General features: G+C 38.8%; 1 protein-coding gene across 1 annotated transcript in view; it reads left to right on the top strand.

Moving 5' to 3' along the window:
* The first annotated feature begins 248 nt into the window (after positions 1–248).
* The window catches only part of ANKAR (ankyrin and armadillo repeat containing), a 52,329-nt gene continuing 40,683 nt past the window's right edge, over positions 249–11,894 (top strand). Inside the window, exons 1-5 of the mRNA XM_027555582.1 lie at positions 249–1,596; positions 7,483–7,920; positions 9,513–9,676; positions 10,282–10,385; positions 11,263–11,443. Of these exons, the coding sequence (XP_027411383.1) occupies positions 996–1,596; positions 7,483–7,920; positions 9,513–9,676; positions 10,282–10,385; positions 11,263–11,443 (1,488 nt within the window). The 5' untranslated portion in view covers positions 249–995. The remainder of the gene's footprint in view (positions 1,597–7,482; positions 7,921–9,512; positions 9,677–10,281; positions 10,386–11,262; positions 11,444–11,894) is intronic.

Below are 11,894 nucleotides of genomic sequence, written 5' to 3'. Positions count from 1 at the left end.
TTACACATACACAATGAAATATTGTTTAGCCATAAAAAAGAATGAAATCTTGCCATTTGTGGCAACACAGATGGCCCTTCAAGGCATTACCAAGTGAAATAAGTCTGACAGAGAAAGACAAATACTATATAATCTTGCTTAATGTGGAATCTCAAAACAAACAAAAAACAAACCATAGCATAGATACAGAGAACAGTTTGGTGGTTGCCAGAGGCAGAGGGTGAGGTGGGCAAAATGGGTGAAGGGAGTCAAAAGGTACAAACCTCAGTTATAAAATAAATAAGTCATGGGGAAGTAATGTATAGCGTGGCAACGATAGTTAATAACACCAAGACTTCCCTGGTGGCACAGTGGATAAGAATCCACCTGCCAATGTAGGAGACACAGGTTCAGTGCCTTGTCTGGGAAGATTCCACATGCAACTGAGTCCCTGTGCCACAAATGCTGAGCCCACACTCTAGGGCTGGTGATCTGCAACGTCTGAAGCCCGTGCACCTAGAGCCTGTGCTCTGCAACAAGAGAAGCCACCACAACTGAGAAGCCCGTATATTGCAACAAAGATTAGCCCCCACTTGTCACAACTAGAGGAAGCCCTTGCAGCAACAAAGACCCAAAGCAGCCAAAAATAAACAAATGTTTATAGTTAATAATAACATATTGCATATCTGAATATTGCTAAGAGTAAATCTTAAAAGTTCCCATAAGAAAAAAAATTCTGTAACTATGTATGGTAACAGATGTTAACTTGATTTTTTTGTGGTGATCATTTCCAAATATATACAAGTATTAAATTACTATGTTATACACCTGAAACTAACATAATGTATGTCAATTATGTAATGGTTGACCATGAAACAATTAACCATAAAGATGAAAGGCATAGATTTATTTCTTGAGAAATTCAGCTTCATTGCCATGATAAATTTTATTGCTTGTCTTTTCCTTTTCATTTCATTGCAGAAACTTCAAAAAGGACACACTAGAATTAATTAGAAATGTTAAGATTGCCCAAAAAAGGAGCACCTAGATTTGATCAAAATCAAGATGAAGAAACTTACCTGGAAAATTTAGCTGTCCAGAGAAATGCTTCTGCTTTTTTTGAAAAATATGATCGGAGTGAAGTACAAGAGTTGCTAACTACTGCACTAGTTAGCTGGTTGTCTGCCAAAGAAGATGTTCGCTCTCAACTAGACATGCCGTGTGGAATTATGAGTCAAATGAATAACGTAGGCTTCTCCACTGCAATCCTACTAACTCCTGTGGACCCTACTGCCCTCTTAGACTATAGAGAAGTCCATCAGATCATAAGAGAATTGGCTGTTGGAATTTATTGCTTAAATCAAATTCCTTCAATCAGTTTAGAAGCTAATTATGATCAGAGTTCTTCTTGTCAATTACCCCCAGCTTATTTTGATACCAGAATTGGGCAAATTCTGATCAATATTGACTACATGTTGAAAGCACTATGGCATGGAATATATATGCCCAAAGAAAAACGAGCTAGATTTTCTGAATTGTGGCGTACCATCATGGACATTAATCCAGATGGGAAGCCTCAAACAAACAGAGATATATTTGCAGAATTTAGTTCAGCAGGTAAGAGAATTTAACATGTTTTATTTTTATTAGAATCCTCTTTTAGAAATTAAAAGTAATTTATATGTGATTTGGTTTTATTTTAGCCATATTTCTTAAAAGATTTTTTTTTAATTCCAAAGAATCTATCTTTTCAATAATTAACCTTTTTTTTTTCAATGTCACCTTTTGAATCTTGGTTAGAACCCGAACCACAGAAGTGTTTGTTTGCTTTTTACTACATCTGTGGCTAGACTGCTGTGAAGTTCAAATGTATGTGAATAAGATTTACTTGATCACAACAAGGCAGCCTGACTCACCTGCTATGGGTTGGGTATCCAGGTGTTTTTGAGGTTCTGAAGCTTTTTGTGTGCCAGCAAGCAGTACCATCTCTTGGAGATGGTACCTCTATGTCCGGTAATAGAGTCATTTGTCTGGTAATCTGACTATGTCTGGTAATCTGACTCATTTCCATGCAAGGTCATCAACTTCTGTTCAGAGGAGAGTCCAAGAGTAGTGAGTTTATGCAGAAATTCTCCTCCTCTGGGGGAGAATTAGTCTGTGATGTTGCTGGAATCAGCACGAATGCCACTGGATAAGTGCTTATATCCTCTGCTCCTAGGACTGAAGGGTCACTGGCTACTAAAAAATCATAGCCATAACTGGAACCTAAAAATCTCTTCTTGTTGTTCAGATCTTGGGATGATTAGGGTGAAGTAATGCGAAAGACTGCCAGTAATAGCTAGTAAATTCCATTAATTTCTGCATTCCCTTGACTGGTCTGGTAGTTCTCTCTTAAAGGGTACTGATATTTTAACATCCTATAGATACATTGTTGATGAGAATATGGCATGGTCAAAATCTTAAAAACTTTTGTTAGCATTCACCCAGAAGTTCTATCATTTCTGGTAGTTTAGGACCTTCAAGGCTAGTTCAGGTCACATAAAATATAACTAAACTAGGATATAATTTTAGTAGTCAATGACTCTTCTATCCTGGAAATTGTCTAGTGATCTACTAACTAGTCACTGGAAGGCTATAAGGAGCATGGCACAAGTCAGATGATGTTTCTGCCTGCTTGCATTGACCAAGACATGTCTGGAAAACTAGGTTTCATGATTTGCTCTCCTTGATCGAGATGGTGACAGGAGCTCTGTGAAGATCTGAGCTCCATGGAGGGTATGAAGGATCAGCAGGAGTGGATGGCAGCTTTTGACAATGTTAGAGCTTTGACAATCCCGACAAAAATTGGGTTTTTGCCTTTTTTCTGTTTTCACAAAAATCATTTTGAGGCCCTCGTTGGAGAAGAGGTGGGACTAAAGAACCAGCATTGCAAGCTGGCATGTGTCAAGCAAAGCACAGGCCGGACATGACAGATTAACTGTTAAAGAAACAATGGCCCCTCTTTAGATTCTAGGTAGAAACTAGGTAGGTACCCAGGTGGAAACTTCCAGTACAGAAGTCAAATTCTGGAGCGTGATGAGAGTTAGAGGCGCACATGGAGGATTCAGCCATTCATATGTAAAAGTCCCAAGAGCCTCTGGGCCATCTCGTGAGAGCGTCAGTCGTAGGAAGAGACATCAGCAGGGCAGGAGGGAGCACATGCTATTGAATCCAGCTGTCGGTCACATCTGAGGCCACTCTCTATGAGGACTCCCTCACAGGGGTGCTCCTGGTTGAGGGGATCAGAGCCACATGGAAACATCCTAATCAAGTTGTGGGTGGAGCTGGGGAGCACCCAGAGACTGAAGTTGTCTGTCTTCCATTGTCTACATTTTCAGGGATGATATTCAGAATTAATCATAAGCACTGGCCAGCTAGAACGGGCATCAGTAATAATGCTGAAACAAGATCTTAGAGGCCTCCCGCTTGCCATATGTACCCTTTGCTGGATCATGAAGCTTTCTAGACTGTCCCCCGGGAGGGTGGCATTCAAAGAGCTCAGGGCTAGAGCAATTCAGTTTACCAAACAATATCAAAGGTTTCAGTATTTTAACAATGTAGCCATATTGGTATATAGCTAAATATCAGTCCTGGATATTTCTACTTAATTCTTCTTTCCTGGATGAGAATTCATGCCTTGACTATTATGATCCTCCCTTTAAACTATCTCAAAATCATCCACTTTGGTTCATCTCAGCTACAGCACCCTGATACAAAACATCCTTTTCTCTAGCCTGACATACTGCAACCGCCTTCTGACTGCTCTCTCTGCTTATGATCCCTTTTCACTGAAAATGAATGAGGCTAGAAATCGTGCAAATCCTGTCAGTCTACAACCATGTGCCTTGGGAGGAATACTGTGTTACACCAAAGCACTTTGTAATATTGGCTGCCGAGCAGTCAAAGAAGTGCCTCTTATGTGGATAGAGATTTTCTTCTCCCTCGCACTGTTCAGGAGTCTGCTGAAGACCTGGCAGCATCAGCATGCCCCAGGCACTGTAAGGACGGTATAGTGCAAACGATGGTAAAGGACGCAGACACCAGAGTGCTGGCGCAGTCTGCAGGGGGAAACCTCAGTGAGACAGCAGGGATTGGTACAGGTTCCCATCAGCCACCACAGCAGGAGCATCCCGTGAAATCCTGCAGGGCCAAGCATCAGATTTCGGGAAAGGCACCTGGACCCTTAGGAGAGGGAGCTTTTATGCTGCATGCTTAAGGATGTACAGGGTCAGGTACCAGCATACCAGTGCAAAGTGGACTAGCCTAGGTTGCCCCCCAAATTAGGGTCTGAAATGAGGACTTAAGTCAGGGCAGTTTATGGAAAATGACTCCAAGGGACAGGAAATGCATAGAAAAGGAGGAATCATCAACCCAAGGATACGCTGCTGAACTTTCACCACTTAGATAAGTAGTTACGGTTTGGCTGGGACCCTGTGGAGTCACACAGAATATACTTCAGGATTGTCAGCCTGAGGGATGGAGGAGGGGAACATGTATTCCCTGGCTCCTCTCCTGCATTGGTCAAAGATTACGTGGGAGTTAACTCTGTGTGCAGATTTGTTCATCCATCAGAGTGGCTGACTGGATTCCATCAGGAGTCCAACACAGCAGTGAAGAGAAACCCCAGGGCAAAAGTAAGGGCCAGATGGCGCATCTGAGGCAAGGTGTGGTCAGGTTATATCTGTGTGGAGCTGGTCCATGCAATAAGAGCCAGAGTGAAATATAGATTGCCAGGGAACGCAAGGTGTCTGATATACAGTGTGACTCATGGCAATTTGGCTTTAGCCCCATGCTCCCAGTTTAGTTCTGGTAGTTGCTGCTATATAGCGGCAAGAGGCTGGGAAGACTTGCTATTTCATCTTTCATGGTTGGAGAAAGAGCACCTCCTCTCTTGACTGTGAGTCTGGGTTCAAACCTTGCAACTGACCATGTGATTGTCTTAAAAACTGTGCTAAAACGGATTTCCAAGGAACTCTGCAGGAAGCCAACAATATTGGGGGGAAGGAAGACTTTTGTGAATCAGTGAGGACAAGACCAAGTTCAGCTCTCTAAGAGCTTTGCATAGCACAAAACCACCAGGAAACACCACCCTTAGGAAAACAGTAGCAACAGTACTGGAGAATGCAGCACACCAAAAATCTGGTCCTACTCTCCAGTTTGCTGAGAAAGATACTAATTAGGGCAGGTCCCTTGATCTGAGGACCTTATTTAATACCCAAAGCTGGTAGAGTGAAATGGTTATTTTTTTATTCCTTGATCTTTGTCTGGAATGCTCTATCCCTCACCCCACTCCCCACTCTTCTGCATTCCTTCTCAGGTTATTGCTACTCATTTTTGAGTGCTTGATTCAGACACCACCTCCTCTGTGCACATTGTACCACTTTTTATTGGAATTGTTGGCTTCATCTCTGTCTTCCTTAATAGATCTGTGCTTGAGAACTTGAGAGCACAGAAATGTGTCTTTTTTTGTCTTTAAATTCTCATTACACCTGCAGTGCTTTGTTGTTATTTAGTCACTAAGTTGTGTCCAACTCTTCAACCCCATGGACCCGCCAGGCTCCTCTGCCATGGAATTTTCCAAGATCTTCCTGACACAGGGATCGAGCCTGAGTCTCCTGCATTGGCAGGCGGATTCTTATCCACCAAGCCACTGAGCCACCAGGAAGCCCCCTACAGTGCTTCAGTTCAGCTCAGTTCAGTCGCTCAGTCGTGTCCGGCTCTTTGCGACCCCATGGACTATATAGTCCATGAAATTCTCTAGGCCAGAATACTGGAGTGGGTAGCCTTTCCCTTCTCCAGGGGATCTTCCCAACCCAGGGATCGAACTCAGGTCTCCTGCATTGCAGGTAGACTCTTTACCAGTTGAGCCACAAGGGAAGCCCTTTTAGTTTGAGGAACTCATGGATAAATAGTGCTTTTAACTATGATAAGGAATGAAAGAAAAGCAAATTTGGGGGAGAGGAAAAATGGATTTTGTTTGGGAGTGCCTCTAGGACATTCAAGTAAAGATATTTATTCATTTTAGTTCAGTCGCTCAGTCATGTCTGACTCTTTGAGACCCCATGGATTGCAGCACGCCAGGCCTCCCTGTCCGTCACCAACTCCCAGAGTCCACCCAAACCCATGTCTGTTGAGTTGGTGATGCCATCCAACCATCTCATCCTCTGTCATCCCCTTCTGCTCCTGCCTTCAATCTTTCCCAGCATCAGGGTCTTTTCCAACGAGTCAGCTCTTCACATCAGGTGGCCAAAGTATTGGAGTTTCAGCTTCAGCATCAGTCCTTCCGATGAATATTCAGGACTGATTTCCTTTAGTAAATCGCTGGGGGGCCTCTCCCCAGATGCCATTATCTTTCTGACTGGTCTGTTTCCTTCTGTCTCCTGCTTTGAGGGGGCAGTGAGTCTGGTGTCCAAGAAGTGGAAGGGGCTGTGGAGCTCTTCATTCCCTCTTCTTCCAATATCTCCACCTTTCTGCCTCTCTGGGGTGAGAACTGACTCGCTGCATTTTGACTCCCATCCACCCAAGCCACAAAGTTTTAGAGGAATCAGCAATGCTCTAGCTTGTATTTAGATCTATTTTAACTGTCAGAAACACTTCAGTTTCTTCTTCATCTCAATAATTTATCTTAGTCTTTTGCAAAAGGGATATGAATCATAGTGGTCATCTTAAAAATCCAAGCCTATTCTTGCTTTTTAAATATGTAGATTTGAGGAAGAAGAAAAGGAAAAAGAAAGTGGGGAGGCACACTGATGTATTATTTACATTGTAAGGCACGTATGTTACACACAAGCACCATATTTTCTACCAAGTGATATTTTATGATTCTAAGCCATTGTCTCAAGCCTATTTTAAAGTTGCTTTAAAAAAGACAACTTTAAGACAAATTGTCTTAAAAAAGACAATTTGACAACAAGAAAATGACAATTTCATTATAAATGGAAAGAAAATGTAATAAATTTGTCATTTATAGTATAGAATAAAACTAAGTTTTAATTCTTGTTTCATTATGATTAGTTAGTAGGAAAGTTATTTATTGTATATATTTAGCTTCTGTTATCAGCAAGGAGAAGAAATGTGTATTATAGGAACTGAATAAACAAATATACTTTATGCCCAAGTAAGAAGCGGAGTCTTTGCTTAAAGGAAGATCACATTTCTCTTTTGTTCTTCCATATTTTCTTTGATTAAACATGAGACATGTTATTATCTTTCCATGGTGTTGTATTATTCCTTCAAAGAGAATGAAAATCAATTCTTTTTAATTTCACCAGCTTCTCTCTTTCTTTACTCTGCTTAGTTATCATGTATCTGTCTGCTTTTCTTCTTTGACAGTTTCAGTGGTATTTCATTATTCCTTTGCTGTCATTTTGGTAGAATTTTGAGGTGAAACTGTATTCAATCTATTTATCCAGAAGCCAAGTATGAAAATTTCACAATCTTAAATTTTTCTTTTTTACTGTGAAGGTTTGATTGATATTACAAAGGATCCAGACTTTGATGGAATCTATAATGAAGACATGAATGAAGATCCAACATATAATCCCAATAGCCCTGAAGAAAAAGCTGTATTTATGAAATATGCAGAATATATCCTACTAAAGATGACATTCAGCACCACACAAGTTCAACAGTGTGAAAATGTTTTTATATTTGAAACAGCCTACTGGCTTACTAATGCTATAAAATGTAATCAGGATAATCTTGATATTTGTACCTACCAGAGATTACATCAAAGATTATATCTTCAAAAAAAGATTATTCAAAAACACTTGGAGAAGAAAAAAGAAATCAGGAAAGGGATAGGATACCTAAAATTAATATGTTTTCTGACTCCATTTCTACTGAGCTTAAAAAAGAAGATGAAAGTTCCATATTTAAGTGGTCTGCTTCAGCCTTTTTCAGGTAAGAATACTGCCCAAATTATATTTAAAATGTAGATATATATTGAATTTATGTTTAAACTCAATTCTGTTTATAGTATGTGGATCCAAGCATATAACCAAGCTATAGCATGTTAAAAATGAAAAACATGTTAAGGTTTGACAGAACACAACAAAATTCTGTAAAGCAATTACAAAAAAGCAATCTGCAATTCCTTCAGTTAAAATATAAATAAATACAAAACAAAATGTGATGTCTCCAAAATAATTAAAAATGCCTGGTGTATTCACATAGTACAAGGCAAGGTACATATCTTTATCAAGTACGAGGATGATTGAAAAACAAAATGATTTCTGAGATATGTTATGTCCGTGACAGTATGACGCTATATCATAGTTCATGCACAGGAGAAATTCAGTGCACTTCTGCTCAACATCCCTATTGTGTTTTTCAGGAAAATTAGAAATTGATCCAGATTAATATGGGGCAGTAAAAGATCATGAATGGTCTTACATTTCTGAAAAAAAAGATGAAAATATATTAAAAGCTTTAGTAATTGGTCCGATAACAAAAGAGTAGACGGAGCTGAAATAGGGTCATGTTTATACGGAATTTGACAGGAATACAGAGAAAACTCTTCCTCCCACCCAGATTAGCACACAAATTGCATGTTTTTGTTGGTGGTTAAACATATAGGCTTATTTATAGCAGGTTTTCTATTCAGATGGCAGATTTTCAGTAGAAATTTTGCAAATCATTTAATAAAATTTGTGTCATGAGAATTATGATAGTGAAGCTTGTAATCCATACCTGTAAACTATTTAAAAATGAACTCATGACAATCTTGTCCAGGGATGCGGGTGGGGGCAGTGTCTCGTGTATGGAACTAATGTGCTCTTAGAGGATGTTAGCTGTACCTGTAATGACTTACTACTTAAATTATTGGAAACAAATATGACTAAATGTTAATAATTAATTTCCATGTGGTGAGATTTGGGTGTTACATTTTTCTTTGTAATTTTCTGGACCTTTTGCATTCCTTATAATATATACCTTATATTGATGAAACTATATTCTGCTCACAAGTCAAAATACTGAATAAACTAATCCTTGCCAGGATTTTAGAAAATTATTTTTAAAAATAAATGTTATATGTGTAGCTTTCTAGAAAAATGAACTGATTATTTTTGTCATATGAGAGATACTCACATTTTCTTTATAATGTCTCTCTTCCTTAACTAGCTTGGGTAACTTTTGTTTATTTAACTAGAGAGTCTCCATGGCACAGAGTTTCAAATCTCTATTGATAATGGAGGTATAATATTAGTTGTGAGCTCACATATAGTAATTAATAAGTGAATTAATGTTTTGAGTATTCTTTTGAAATGTCTGTACAAGGAAACTATCAAAAATGCCCAAAACATATGATATAAATATATTTCAATATTTAAAATATACATTGAGCATATATTTTATAGACTACAATTGTGAAGATTTCCATTTCACATGGATTCTTTTCACTTTATGTAAAAATGATTTGAGACCTCCAAAATATGACTGCTTATATTCTATTGTTGAACTTTTAAACAAAATTTTGTTTTCATTTTTTTGAGATGACAAGGTCAAGACAGAGCGAGAATTGCCTCCATTTATTTATGGACGAGATTTTAAATGCCAAAATTTTCACTACAAAGAGGATCAGTATTTTCATATTCATGGAGGAATTGAATTTGACATCAGCACCCCTTCAATTGAGAATGCTTCGGAAGATTTTAAGGTTTACATTATTGTTGTTCCTGAAATTGTTCGTCATTTCACAACTCTTTCATCCTATTCTCCAACCAGAAGGAGTTTCTGTTGGTGCAGGCCCTAGGCGGCTCTCCAGATGACGACCTCCACAGCTCGCTAGTCTCTTCATACATTGCATAACATACACGAATTAAGTGCAGGTCTGTGTAAGGTCCTGTGTTAAATGTCAGAGGCACAACTATCATCCCTGCAGACTTTATAGGCCATATTTGCCCTGGAATAGTTAACCAAGTACAGAAGAAATCCCTGAACATTAACTATGTATTCTTCCATTTTTTTCTCAAGGATTAGCATTAAAATGGAGATCCTCCAGAGTTTGAGAACAATAGTTCTTCATCTGGAAAACACAATACATTTCAATTGTCTTTGCTTTTCTACCTTCTCCATATTATATTTCTTGTAAAAAAAAAATTTCCCTCTAATCCAAATTAGGGATTGTATACATTCAGTTATTATCAGGGTCTCTTGGGATATTTTATTAAAAACGTGTTCTTTACATGTATAAAATTTCATCTAAAATAAGTCTTACAATTGTTTATACTTGTTTTTTTAGTAACATAATTTATATTTTAGAATAACTTAGAAAAAATACGGGATTGTGCTGTTAATACATTTGCAGAAGACTCAGGATACAAAGAACATTACTCAATACCAGTCGTGAAATTTAATGGAAAAAGGTAAGGAACTTTTAGTAACTGCTCACAGTCTCACAACTTGTTGAAAGAAGAAAAGAGGAAACTGTCAAAATGAAAAGGCTAACTTCAAACTTCAGGATGGAGATCCCAGAACAATAACAGTCCCCGTGAATGACTGCTGCTGCTGCTGCTAAGTCACCCCAGTCATGTCCGACTCTGTGCGACCCCATAGACGGCAGCCCACCAGGCTCCCCCGTCCCTGGGATTCTCCAGGCAAGAACCCTGGAGTGGGTTGCCATTTCCTTCTCCAATGCATGAAAGTGAAAAGTGAAAGTAAAGACACTCAGTCGTGTCCGACTCTCAGCAACCCCATGGACTGCAGCCTGCCCGGCGCCTCCGTCCATGGGATTTTCCAGGCAAGAGTACTGGAGTGGGGTGCCATTGCCTTCTCCACCATGAATGACTGCAAACTCTCTTAAGTATTAAATACTAGATTTATGACTCCGTATACCTTGATACAGTTTCCCTGGTGGTTCAGTGGTAAAGAATCCACCTGCCAATGCAGGAAATTAGGGTTCACTCCATGGATGGAGAAGATCCCCTGGAGAAGGAAACAGCAACCTACCCCAGTATTCTTGCCTGGGAAATCCCATGGACAGAGGCACCTACAGTCCTCCGTAGCCTCATGGCTACAGTCCATGGGGTCACAAAAAGGTTGACATGACTTAGCGTCTAAATGACAATAACACCTTGATACATTCTGTGTAATAATCCTTAGACATGGTAATTCATTCTTATAATGAACACAATGGTTAAATGGGGATGGAGGTGTTTTTGTCACAGAAAATTGTAACTGTTATAAAAAAGTTTTGCCAGCATTCCCAGTCAGAAAAACTTAAAAAAAAATTTTTTTTAACAGCTACTATGTGATCAGTTTTGAACTTGAAATTTTCTATCAGCAACTGTATAAGACACAGTGGTGGGGAGCCATAAATGAAATAGTGAACAATTTGAGGCTAAAAAGACTTCCACTGACAGATGCTCAATTACATGAACAATTTAAGAAAAAATTTGGTTTCAAGAAAGCTATGAAATGCAAGGTATTTCAGTGATTACCACATAATTTAGTATAAGAAATTATAAATAAGTAGGTATCTCAAATTTTTATCATAGGGATAAATAATGGGTTAAATGAAGTCTTTAATATACAATTAAGATTCTACATTTTAGTAGCTGAAAATTCTGAGTTATACATTTCTGGCCAAGTTACAAAACAAATTGTTTATGAATGGAATTGTGATTAATCTTAATAACGGCTAGTATTTATGGAGTGCTTATTTTGTATGCTAGGCACTGCTACAAATTCTTTCAACAAACTCTTTCTAGACACTAGACTATTGTTATCAATCCTATTTTACAAATGAGAAATTTGACATGCAGTGAGTTGAGGGTCTTTCCCAAATCACACAGCTAGTAAATTACAGAATCAGGCTTCAGTTGTGGGGACCAAATCTAAGGAACAACCCTGGCATCCTAAATCACATCTCTGCT

This window comes from Bos indicus x Bos taurus, chromosome 2 (assembly GCF_003369695.1).
Source record: "Bos indicus x Bos taurus breed Angus x Brahman F1 hybrid chromosome 2, Bos_hybrid_MaternalHap_v2.0, whole genome shotgun sequence".
Taxonomy (NCBI): Eukaryota; Metazoa; Chordata; class Mammalia; order Artiodactyla; family Bovidae; genus Bos; species Bos indicus x Bos taurus.
The sequence above is the reverse complement of the archived record's forward strand: the minus strand, read 5'-3'. Positions and strand labels throughout refer to the sequence as shown.